General features: G+C 49.2%; 1 protein-coding gene across 1 annotated transcript in view; it reads right to left on the minus strand.

The window, feature by feature from the left end:
• Positions 1-10826, minus strand: part of CORO2A (coronin 2A) — a 57792-nt gene extending 46966 nt beyond the window's left edge. The window contains exon 1 of the mRNA XM_032096810.1: positions 10752-10826. Within this exon, the coding sequence (XP_031952701.1) occupies positions 10752-10772 (21 nt within the window). The 5' untranslated portion in view covers positions 10773-10826. The remainder of the gene's footprint in view (positions 1-10751) is intronic.
• Positions 10827-12795: the final 1969 nt, after the last annotated feature.

Below are 12795 nucleotides of genomic sequence, written 5' to 3' on the forward strand. Positions count from 1 at the left end.
TATGATTCCAGTTGAGGCTTTTCTCTTTCAGTGGCTGATTAAGTCAGAATTGACATCTCTCTGTTCTCCAGAAAACTCCTAACACACTTCTGAGCTCTGTAACAGCAGGTGCCACTTACCTGAAGCATGACAAGCCAGCAAGAGAGTGTGGCAAAGGCAGGTGTCACAGACACAACAGCCAATGCTTTCTTCTACCACATCATAGAATCACAGAATATGCTGGGTCGGAAGGGACCCATCAGAATCATTGAAATACAACTTCTGTCCCTGCGCAGGATATCCCCAAGAGTCACTCCATGTGCCTGAGAGCATTGTCCAAACACTTCTTGAACTCTGTCAGGCTTGGTGCTGTGACCACTTCCCTAGGGATCCTGTTCCAGTGCCCAAACACCCTCTGGGTGAAAAACCTTTTCCTAATACCCAACCTAAACCTTCCTTGACTCAGCTACAGGTCATTTCCTCAAGTCTTGTCACTGTCACCACAGAGCAGAGATCAGTGCCTGCCCCTCCTCTTCCCCTCATGAAGAAGTTGTAACTGCAATCAGGTCTGCCCTCAGTCTTCTCCAGAACAAGTGACCTCAGCTGTTCCTCATATGGCTTCCCCTCAAGGCCCTTCACCATCTTCATTGCCCTCCTCTGGACACTCTCTAAGAGCTCAATATCTTTTTTATATTGTGGCACCCAGAACTGCCCCCAGCACTCGAGGTGAGGCCACCCCAGTGCAGAGCAGGACAATGCCCTCCCTTGCCTGGCTGGTGATGCTGTGCCTGATGCACCCCAGGACATGGGTGGCCCTCCTGGCTGCCAGGGCACTGCTGACTCACATTCAACTTGCCATCAGCCCCCAGGTCATTTTCCATGGAGCTGCTCTCCAATCTCTTGTTCCCCAGTCTATACACACATTCAGGGTTGCCCCATCCCAGGTGCAGAATCCAGCATTTTCCCTTGTTAAAATTCATACTGTTGGTGGCTGCCCAGCCCTCTAATTGATCAAAGTCTCTCCACAGGGCCTCTCTGTCCTCCCAATTTAGTGTCATTGGCAAACTTGCTTAGTATCCCTTTCAGTCTTGAGTCCAAGTTGTTAATGAAGATGTTGGAGAGCACAGGGCCAAAGATGGAGCCCTGTGGAAGCCCACTAGGGACAGGTCTCCAGTTTGATGTCACCCCATTGTGAGTATGGTACCATGTACATCATAAATTTTAAAATTCATCATTTAGACCAGCAGTAGTAGGTTGACTTTTGCTCTTTTTGGTTTTTAGTCTTACTTTGATTGATGCTGACTAAGTGGGAAGACTACCACTTTCCTGCCAGGGAAATGAGATTCTGTGCCAATTCATTCACCTGCTGGGCTTGGCAAATATACAGTTTCTGGAAACCACTGCCATCACTCTGAAATTATTCCATCAGTGCAAGTACATAAGTATTGTTTAGTTCTGACTGGGAGCATGGGTTTGGAGCAAATCTCCTTATTGCTGCCATTCACTGCACTGCCAGTTTGGATTGCAAAGCCATCTTGGAGCATGCAGACAGGATTCCCTCTAGACAAACTTAAAATCATTCCAGGATCAGGACCCAGTGTGCTCTATCTGCTAATGGAACCAGCTGAGTCAAATTAAAACATCCAAAATGCCTGTGGATATAAAAAGTCCTGGTACCGCCTCTTTCACTCTACAGGTCTACTTTTCTTGAACTATAGGTGTTGTTATAGTTAGCAGAGAGGTGAGTCTCTGCACAGAGACATCCCTCTCTGTTTGACTTTCAGCCTTACCTGTCTTCATGTAGACTATTTTCTTTACCTCTTCTCCTCCAAGTATGGCACTCTTACACTGCTTTTAGGTGTTCCTCAGTCTCTGATCATTTGATTCAGCCCCACTGCTCTCCTCTGTGACCAGTCTCACTCTTCACGCCTCTCCATCTTCACACCTCCCAGTAATGAAGATCAGCCTCTCCTCCCATACAGTAGTAGTTTAATTACTACATACTTAATTCCTGCCAGCCTCTTCACATATCTCCTCCAGTATGAGTTTTGATCATCTTCCAGCTTTGTCCCACTGCACCAGCCTTCTCTTCAACCCTTCCAGCCAGAGAGCACCCCTGGCAGTGCCTCCACATCCCAGCAGACCTCCCTGCTACAGTCTCACTCTCCTTCTACCACTGCTACTTTCCATGCCAGTGTATTTCTCCAGCATAGCTGATATCCATGCCGACAAACTGATCTTTTCTATGCCTTTGAGTCAGCTCTGGGCCTCTGTGCCTCACCGACTTTTTGAGCCAAAGGCTTATCTGTCTGTTTAGCCAGCCCTAATGGATTTTCCGCCTGCAGATTAATCTAATGGCTTTTCTTGAACCACATCCCCAACATCCTGTGTCAATGAGTTCCACTGTTTATCTGTATCCTGTAGTTCCTGGGCAATGATAAACAGAAGAACAATCACTCCATATCTGAACTCTCCATCCCATCATACTACCATATGTCAAAGGCCGTATGTCATATCCCTTTTCAGACATACCTTTTCCAAGCTAAACAGTTGTCCTTCTCTGCATTCCCTTCTGCACTACCAGGTCTTCAATGAGCTGCAGAAAGCTTGTTTTGCATGAGGCATTCAAGACACAGTTGCACTATAGATGTATCCCGATAGTATTTTTATTTTTCTATCAGTGCAGTAGAAAGGAGGACCCAAAAAAAAAAAAAAAAAAAAAGAAAGGTAAGGTAAGGTAACACAGCCCTTAAAGTCTGGCTGTGAATTAAAGCAGAACTTTGAATTCCTGACATAATGCAGGCCAGGCAGTTTGGGCTGCTATTTCCATGCCTTAGGCAGCAAAAACAAAGACTGTGTGAAGAAGAGTGAGAAGTAAAGCACTGGGTGGACACACTGGGCCTCACTGCAGCTATCTGCATGTGCAGTTTTCTCTGGATATCTTATATGTGTTCATGAAATTACATCTGTATCTAGGGCTTTCCAGTACCAGAGAGCCTTCAGGCTCCAGGAAACTTCAGAAGACTGCTCAGAGCCAGAGGAGGGTCACCACTGTGCTCCTAGCTCAGCCAGAGATGACAGCATTTGGGAAGAGTCCCAGAGGGTTCCCTGAGCATGCTTGAGGACTGCGGGTGAGTGCTACCACTGCCCTGCATGACACCGTCATGCCAGGGAACTCCAGGCACAGGAAGGACAGCAGGTAATGACACAGGATATGGAAGTAAAGAAAGGGTTGGTTTAGAAATAGCTCAAAATAAAAATCTGAATTTCCTGGGGAAGTCTTGCTTTTCTGCAGGAGTTGAAGACACTTGCAGATTTCCAGACCTATAGACTAAGACACGGTGTGGTCATCTGCCTTTACTGGCAGTGGCCAGTGGCACCAGTGGAAGCAGAACCCTGCAACAGCAAAAGGTGTGTGAAACACTTCTAGTGCCATGTATGGTGTCTGTGCCTTTAATCTTCCAAACTCTCACAACTGAGCTTGACTGCAAGACAGGCAGAAATTAGAGTACAAATGCTGCTATTTTTTGTAATATATAAGATAAGCTGTCATGAAGTCACAGACAAGTTCATGTTGCAAGTCATGTCAGGGAAGGAAGTATAGGTAAGACATTGTAAAACTTTTCTGAAATACACAAAACCATACATAAAATAATGACTGGTTTCTCAAAATCGAAAAAAGCGAAGGTAGAGAAATTGTCGCTTCAGTTCCCTCTTTACACATTAAATGCATTTTCTCAATTGGGCTTAAGAAGTCCTGTTCTACTAACAGCCCACAGATGGTTGGGCACCAAATCAAAGCTCTCATCACAAGAAGATTCCCCAAGCTAAGAGCAAGATGAGCTTTACTGAAATGGTTTTTCTGAAACCTCAAGGATGACCAAGAAATACTCAAGGGTATCCTTTCATATTTTATCTTAATTCAGTGGATCAACCCATAAAGCAGATATGTGTGCTGCAGCAGAAAGTTAGGAATCCTTACCACTCATCCAAGTTTAACATGCACCATGAACATTGGGAAAGAAACATGGAACACAGGGACCAAGGCAGACCTCCTAGGTGGATTTTAGCTGTGGGTTTCCTTGCTTTAACTTCTGGAAACTTTCACCCCTAATATCATTACCAGGTTTTTGCTTCTAATACCACAACAGAATCGCAGGCAAATTTAGGCTGGAAGTGACCTCTGATGGTTCACAGCACAAACTTCCAGTCAAAACAGGGTCAGCCTTTAAGTCAGGCCAGGTTTTTTATGGCCTTGTTCATGTGAATTCTGAAAATCTCCAAAGGTTGAGGTATTACAGGCAAGAAAACCATCCTACTAAGCCCCTGACTGGATAATTGTGAACTCAGTCAGTCAATACACACCGATCACAAAAGCAGGTACTGGTCCTACACAGTGCTCTGCCTCCACAACGATGAGTCACCTACCACTCCCTCTCCACATCACAAGTCAACACAGCCCTTCTCCACTTACAGTCAATGCCAAATTAGCTCAGAGGACTCCTGCCTTCAAACTGTCATCCCTCCAGTGACTGTAAAACATAACGCAGGAGAGAAAATTAGCTGTCGTGTTAGGCAACAAGAATACCACCTTGGGACCCTAAAGGCAAAGCCCAGCAGAACATACTGAGAGCTTGGAGAGGAAATGTATGCTCTCCTCTATGAGATGGGATGCTCTAGGGGTGACAAGCTGGGGAAAGAAATTTCTGCAGGAGGCCAGGTAGCTGCTGTTCAGCTAATGGCTATGTCACCTATTTCCAGAGAACACTGCTCTCTGCATTGGGTGACACTATTTAGAAGATCATCCTGTTCCAGTTTCAAGCAATGCATCATCCTGAGAAGCTCTTCCCACGATTCCTCCTCTTTGCTGCTAAAAACACAGCTGCCTTATTAATTTGCCAAGTAATAACTTCTGCTTCCAGCTACTGGCTCTCATTGTGGTTCATCAGCCCAACTGAAGAATCCATTATCTACAAAGACAGAAGAGATTTCTCATCTTTTCAATTCCACAGAAACCAAGAGTTCACGAAAATACAGCCTGGAGACTAAGAAAGACAAAATCATCAACTTTCCACTTGAGCTTCTACCTATAAAATCTCATAGAGGGGTTGGGGTTTTTTTCTGCTCCAAGACTTGGTTTGCCTGGCAGGATGCATCACACCCAAAACTACTGCACAGGACATTAATGTATGGCAGAGGCATGAGCCTCAAATAGGTGCAAGGGGCTGTAAAGTCAAACCCTTCAATGCCTATTAAGCCTTTAAACAAATGCCATGGTTTTTAAAACTGTGAAACACTGAATTCCAATTGATTTCTATGGAAGATGTCAGATGCCAGGCTATCATTAGCAAAATCAATCTTTTCAATTAAGACTCGGGCATCAGTTACTGACATAAAGACCTTTTGCAAATTCAAAGCGAAACATGAACCACAGTCATGACCACAGGCAGAAGGGGTCAGAAGACAGACTCTGATCCTCCCTGACTGTAAGGAAAAGAGCCTCTGTATGTAGAAGCTGAACATTACAAGAGCAGGAACTTGGAGCAATGCTATTCTGATTTTGTTTTTGTTCCTCTATGTGTGTGTTTTGGTATTCAAATTAAATTAGAGAAAATGGCAGAGAAAAATAATGTGAACTAATTACATTTAAGTAGATGTTAGCAAGACAATCTTTGACTTCTTCTGCTTGTCTCGCAATTAAAGAGCTGTCTGGATTCTCTGTGCCTATTACCCTACAATTTTGTTGCCAGCACAGGCTCCTTTTAGGGGGCAGATAGAATGGAAGAAACCAGAGGATGACATAGAAGATCAGTCCTTCCCGGCATCATTCATGCTACAGTGTTCCTAAAAACATCAATGTGAGGCTTCCTAGAAACGAGCACTGCAACTGTGCCAGCAATTCAGGCAAAATGGTAGCTATGCTTTTCTAAGGCAATATGTTTTATATTTTTCAGGTTTTGTGTATTCTTGCTTAGGGAAAACACTGTGAAACTGATTTAAATAACTGGTTTGAAATAACCTCAGTGTAACCATGTGAAAGGTGGTTGAGAACTGAACAGTACTGTCAGAGTCAAATTTGCTACAGCCCAGAAAGCAAAACTCCACAGATACCCAACAGGGTAGCTGTGGTGCTACAGGATTCACAGATCAATACTGTGACAATGACACTGGGTGGCATTCAGGGGCACCCCTTCAGGGATCCTTTTGGCAGATTGGAAAACATCCTACATGCTAAGACTCTCCAGCTAAACAAGACCCAAGTGAGGCTGGGGTAGGACAGAGAGTATCGGGAGAGATCCACTGCTCCCAGACCTGTGCTTGCACATGCTCTTGTTCACCTGCTACATCAGTCCATATCCTGGCCCACAGAGAAAACCACATCTGAGGAAAGGGCACTTGTCCACCAAGCCCGTCTCATGCACCCTACCATCGGTTCCCAGAAAGCCTGGGATGGGATCCAGAGATTTCAGATTCTCACAAGGAGGATTTCAGCCCTTTTCACAGGCACTCTGCAAGGGAAGTTTAAATCATGTTATTTGTAGAGCAAGGACAGATTAATTTCTGCTCTTGGGAGTAAGCCCAGTATTTGCCTCGGCCCCTCCCTGCACCTTTTTTTCTGACTGTTTCTGCTCTACTTGAGCTTGATGTACAAGCTCAAGCCACGAAGCTCATATTTCCTTTATTAATGCAACCCTGACATGGACAGCCTTGCCCAGTCACCTTTTTCTGGGAGGAGCTCTCCCCCAGCATTGCCTCCTCTCCTGTTTAAGCATATCTCCCAGAACTGTAGGAGGAAGAACAAGATGGAGTTTGCCCTCTCCTCCATTCCTGTAAGCTATCTTATCAGCTTTCATGAACTTTGTCTTAATCTCAGCAATAAAAATACCACGACTGCTGGTATTTTCTAGTGCTTTGTCTTCCTTATCATTTTCCTAGGTGACCTTGTCCCATGGAGGGAGAGAGGCAGTGCAGAGTCATCGGTTGCAACTTCCTCTCTGCAGGTAGGTCCATGTTTCTTGGCACAGAAATAAAGAGCAAGCGACTCACCAGACTGGAAGGAAACCCTTCAACAAACCAGAGCCCTGAAGAATACTTGGAAGAAAGAGGGAAAGAGAGGCCAAACTTTGGGCACTGCTCTGGAAAATTTGAAACTGTGTGAAGCAGAGCACCGAACAGGTCAACAAGGGAAGAGAGAACAGGGCTTGGAGCTGCACACTGTCATTGGTCCTACCCTTGGCAGAGGCATGTCTCCAAGCTTTAGAAAGGGTTTTGCTTGGCTGAGGGTCAGAAAGTCCTATTTGTGAATTTCAAAGTGCTTTAGAAATACTAAGCATCAGCATTAGACTAATAGAGCCCTGCAGGGTGTATTTTCAAAATGGGGAATTGCTGGCAAGCCTGTAATACCACAGAGGGGAAATCCCTGGAAATACTAGGGCAGTCTGGCTTCTACTTACAAGCCAGTATAACCCTGTGAGTATCAAAATCCCTCAGCCAATACAGCCTCCTAGATGATGTAAAGGTCTTTCCTGTTTCTCCTGAGGAGAGGCAGGAGGCGCGTCAGTGTAATTGCAGTGTGCTGCAGGCTGCTCGCCTCAGTCAGCTCTGCAGCCAGAGCAGCTTAACGTGCACTTACGGGAAGCCACCTAATGACTGCATGTGAAACACCTCACCACACCACCGCTCCGGTGTCTTCTTGCCACGGGAGCAAGAGACCAGACCAGCTGTGTTCTTGTTGTGCATCAAGAGGTGGCCAGACACAACATGTTTCAAAGCACAGCTGCTGTCCAGCCTCACCAGGGATGCCCTTGGCTCTGAGCAGCAGTTTAGCAGCAAGGTCCAATAGCCACCCAGACAGCCCACTGGCCAACTGTAAGACTGCTGGTGTTTATAGATGGAAGTTAGGAATATTCAGATAAGGTGCTGGGGCTTTGGGGGGGGGCGTTTCTTGAAGCAAACACTTCAAGCAAACTTTCCTGTGAGAGTGGAGAACAGGGTGTGGCCGCTAAGGACCTGCTGCGTCCCCTTCAACCAGCCAAGAGTGGATGGTGGGGGAACGATCTGGCACAGTCTCCCTCCACACTGTTTCTTCACAGAGTCTCTGTCATACCCTGCCACAGCCCACTCCCCAACAGTTTTCCTGTCAAAATCCCTGCCGGGGAAATCAGGACCTAACAAGGTGGCATGGAGACTTCATGCTATACAGCCACTGTGGGTCAAGGAATACAAAAAAGTCAGAGGCAGCAAACCGACCACAATTTATGAGGAGCCTTCAAGGTCATGCACAAAATACACCTTAGCTTGCCTCCACAGCAACTGTCTCTCACTCAAAGCATCACCTTTTTTTTTTTCTGGGATATGCCAAAGCCTTCAGTTCTCTCCCCTAAGCCTCTGTAACAGTGAGTGCCTGGGCACCTGAAGCTTACAACACAGGGACCTGCTCTGTACTCAACGATTCATCCCCAAAACACAGCCCACACAACACTTAGGCATCTGGCAGTCCAGACAGCCCACAGGCAAGAGAGAACTGCCCTTGCAGAGGCACCATAAACCTGTTCCAGAGACAGCAGCCTGCCCAGTCCCAACCCACCTGGAAAGAGACTCATAGAAACCTGCCACAGACTCAGGCAACTGAAAATCCACTCCTTATCCAGCTACTAACAAATGTAGCAGACACAGAAACGGGAAAATATTATCCACTACTGGCATTTGCAGAGTGAGAAATTTGCTGAGAGGGGACAAACCAGCATACTTGAAAGACAGGCAGAAATTACGCAGGCAGAAAAGGAGAATGAGAAACACACCACATCTGGAGATACTGACCTGCTACCAGGAAATCCACCTGCAGAGACACAGCCAGCAGCCAGGCAGATCAGTGGTATGGAGGTGATCAGTGCTGCTGGTCAGGCAGGTGCAGCTGCCACACAGAGGACAGTAGTCTCCCTCACCCCCGGACTTGCAAAACAGGCACACTCATGCCACACTCAAGCTTAGGTGCTTTGCCTCAGAGGAAGAGGGGTCAGGAGGAGCTTAGGGCAGAGTTGGGGTGCAGGCAGCAGAATCGTCTGGCTCTTTGTCCAAACATCACCAGTACCTGGGTCTCACGTTCTCACGTTTCCTAGGTCCATGGCAGCTCTACAGAACTAAGGGGCTTTGATTTGTTGCTACAGAGTAACGGACTGAATGAATTTGAAATACTTCTCGTCAAAGCTATAATAATACATGTCATAATGGTAATTCACCAAACAACATCAGCACATATGAAAACATCTCCTTTTTCCGGGTCTCTAAGAAGCAACCAGCACTCCCCCATCCTCCCTCCCAAAGCTCTAGAGTTTCCTGAAATGCTCACAACCAAAACATGAACTCCCTGGTGTCTCCATCAGTCACTCCCTGTCTCTGATCAAACCAGGAAAGATCAGAGCTCTCCAAAGAGGGCACAGCCAGAGGAAGAACAAAGGGAACAGCAGGGCTACACAGCCTGCTCCTTTGTTAACCCACTGGGGAGCCTGCACTGGGAAGCTTAAAGGCAACCATCACTCAACCTTCTCCCAAATATTCCCTGAATGCTCTGAGGAAATCACTTCACTTGAGCACCCAAGGGGCCAAAAGAGGCTAAGCCTGTCCAGGCAAATTCCCTTTACAAGGGCTGCAGCACAGTGTCTTCTTAGAAAGTGTAAGTGAAAAGGGCTGGGGCAGGGTGGGGTGGGGTGGGAATCAGGAACAGACAGGATGCTCCAGAGCACGACAAGGAGGGCACCACTCCCTGCAAAGTGAACAATGTGTTCAGACACTGCACACAGCTGGCCTCACCAGGCCATCGGTCTGCAAAGTGCTGTCTGTTACACATCCATTTGCAACAGCCTGTCTTGGCCCCTGACAGAGCTGCAGCATCAAAGACAGACCCACGGAAGAAGCAGTCTTCAAAGCTGTGCTGCCTGAAAATAAGACTCCTTCAAAGTACCAGTTCCGCCTTCAGGGGGAAGTGGCACCAGGAGATCCCGCTGCCGAAGAGTCATTTATGTGGCTGTCATCATGCCCTGTGCAAGATGTGACCTGCCCTGACATCAAGCACCCAAATTCTTCACGACTCCAGCAAAAAAAGGCCAAATTCAATCCATCACACACACAGCTATAGATGAGGCTTCTCTATAAATAATAAGCGAAGTTATACAGATGCCAAACCGTGCCACCGGCGGCACCGGCCAGCAGGGCTGGCAGGAGGCGCAGCCTTCCCGACCAGGCAGCAGGATGACTCGGGTCGCCAGGAAGCCCTGTTGCTCCGTGCACCGCCGCCTGCAGACCCCAGGGTCGGAGGGCTCCCGCCGCGGGCAGGCTGGCGGTCCGCCACACCCCGCGCAGAAAATCCCGCCGGCAGCTCCCTGCAAGAACAGCCCCGGCGCTACCGGGGAGCAAGAATCCTGCCCGCCGAGGGCGCAACCAGCCCCGGCTGTCCCGACCGCGGCTAGCGGGAACGCCCCGCTCCCGCCGCACGGACCGGGGGATGCCCGAGGCCCGCGGGACCGGGCGGCCAAGGCATCCCCCAGCCGTCGGTGCCCCCGCGGCTGCGGGCGGCGGCCCCAGCTCCGCACAAAGCGGGGTGGGGCCGGAGGGAGCTGCGGCACCCCCGGCGCAAAGCGGGCACAGCAGGCGTCCCACCCCGCTCCCCGGCAGCGCCGGACTCCGCAGGCCCCGGGCTGCGGCAGGTGCCCGTGCCGGCCCTGCCCGCGCGTGTCCCGGCCCCACGCCCCGCACCACCATCCTCGCTCCCGTACCTTGCCGCTGACGGCGTGCATCTGGACGTGCGCACGGGAGCCGCGCCGCGCCAGCCCGGCCCGGCCCGCCCGCGGTCCCCGCCCCGGCCCGCCCCCGCGCCGCGCCCCGCCCCCGCGCCGCGCCCCGCAGGGAGGTGCCGGCGGGCACCGGGGGCTGCCCCTGGCCCCGCAGAGCTCCGAAGAACCTTCCCGGGGCGGTCCAGTCTGCGGCCGTGCCCGGCCCCTGGGCTCAACCTTCCGTGGCTAGCGAGGGTTTGCCCTGGTGCTGTGGCGGGGAGAGCCCCTCCGCAACCACAACAAGGTGCTCAAGTGCCCGCCCGGGCCATTCACCGTCACCATCCCCGCTGCCGCTGAGTCCCTGAGTCTGCTGGAGGCGCATGTTGAAGGGTGGGTGCGTGATCCCCCTACGACATCGACCTGACAGCATCAGGACTTGGCCATCACTTGCAGAGAGAGTACCACAAGCCTTGCATTGGCTCAGAGAGCTTCTGAGGAGACAGGCGCATCGTGCCATACCCTCAGTGTGAGCACCAGGTGCCGCTCATCCTGAACACGGCACACACCCCCGCAACCCCTGTTTTAACGTGCCAGCCTTAGCCGGCAGCCTCTGGCTGTCTCAGCAGTCCCGGGCAGATGGAGCGACACTGGCCCAAAGCTGCAGGCTCTTTACTGATGGCATATGGCTTTACAAAGCTTCTCACAGAGCTCACACTCAGACTTTGGGGTCAGCTGGTACCTTGGCAGCACTACAAACCTCCTCGGTGCCCTGAATGGGGAACTTGGTAAGTAGACAGCAGTGCCCAAGATCAAATAGCAGAGGAGGTTTCTTTGGCCAGGTCGCCCCCTCAGCTAACACCAGTCTGGTCCTGTCTGATTAATCAGAGTCTGAGACAACTAGCTCATCTACATACTTTAGTCCCATCCCCTCAGTGGGTAGCAGAGCCAGCAGCTGTGACAAGACTCTGAGACTCAATGTTCTTCACAAGTGAGATGCCACAGATCAGTGTAAGGGACCAAACAGAAAAGCAAACATGCCCAAATGATAGCTTGGATGCTGTTACCAATTAATTCCTCACAAAGTACTATTTATCAAGAAGCTGTGTATCAACCTTAGCAGACTTAGGCAAAGACAGAAGGGGTAGAGGCCCCATGAACCCTTCCAAAAATGTCTCAAACACTGTCAACCAATCAAGTGAGGAAACAACAGGCAAATTAGCAGGGATTTAAATCACTGTAGCAATAAGAAAAGCTGACAATGCCAAGAGAGTGAGGCAGGAACTGTGTCCTTAGCTGAAAGGTAATTCCATCAAGGGGAGATCACAACCACCAACCCAGTGACCACATCATCACTACAGACCCCAACTTTAGTAAAAGAGGAGACTGCACATGTGATATCATTAGCATGCCTGTTAGGACACCTCAAGTCCTTTTGGAGAAGAAAAATGATGCTTGTGAAAAGAGCAGATCCACTGAATTCTTCAAGTGTGTTGAGCAGAATTTCAGAACCAACCAGCAACCCCTAAGAGTGATCTTCATCCTTTGCTACCAGGTGCCAGCCCAGGACATCCCAGGAGACTAAGGCACTTGACCAGATACACCACCAGACAACTGTTGAGAAGCAATGTCCATGGATGGAGCACAGGAAGAAATTCCTGTGGACACGAATTATGGACACTAGTGCAGCAGTTGTCCTGGGCCTGCCCTGCCTACAGGAATTGAGATGATTTCTGGTACCCCTCAGGATACTCGCAGTGTGTGCCCACATGTTCAGTATGGAGAAGTACAAGACAGTCAGGTATTGATGCACAGATGATTTCCAGTGCTTCCTTTCATACATGTTGTGCTCCAGCCCTGATTAAGCTGTAGAAGATTGCATGCAGGACTGACAGGGAGAAAAAATGTCTCTGTTTAGGGTTATTGGGGGAAAAGATTTTTTCTGCCTACAGCCCTGTCTGCTGTAGGCATCTGGCTCTGCTACTCATGTGCAAATGCCATTCCTGAGAGCTGTTTCAGGTGCTGACAAAGTGAATGGTTTTGCTCCCCA

This window comes from Corvus moneduloides, chromosome Z (genome assembly GCF_009650955.1).
Source record: "Corvus moneduloides isolate bCorMon1 chromosome Z, bCorMon1.pri, whole genome shotgun sequence".
In the NCBI taxonomy this organism is placed as follows: domain Eukaryota; kingdom Metazoa; phylum Chordata; class Aves; order Passeriformes; family Corvidae; genus Corvus; species Corvus moneduloides.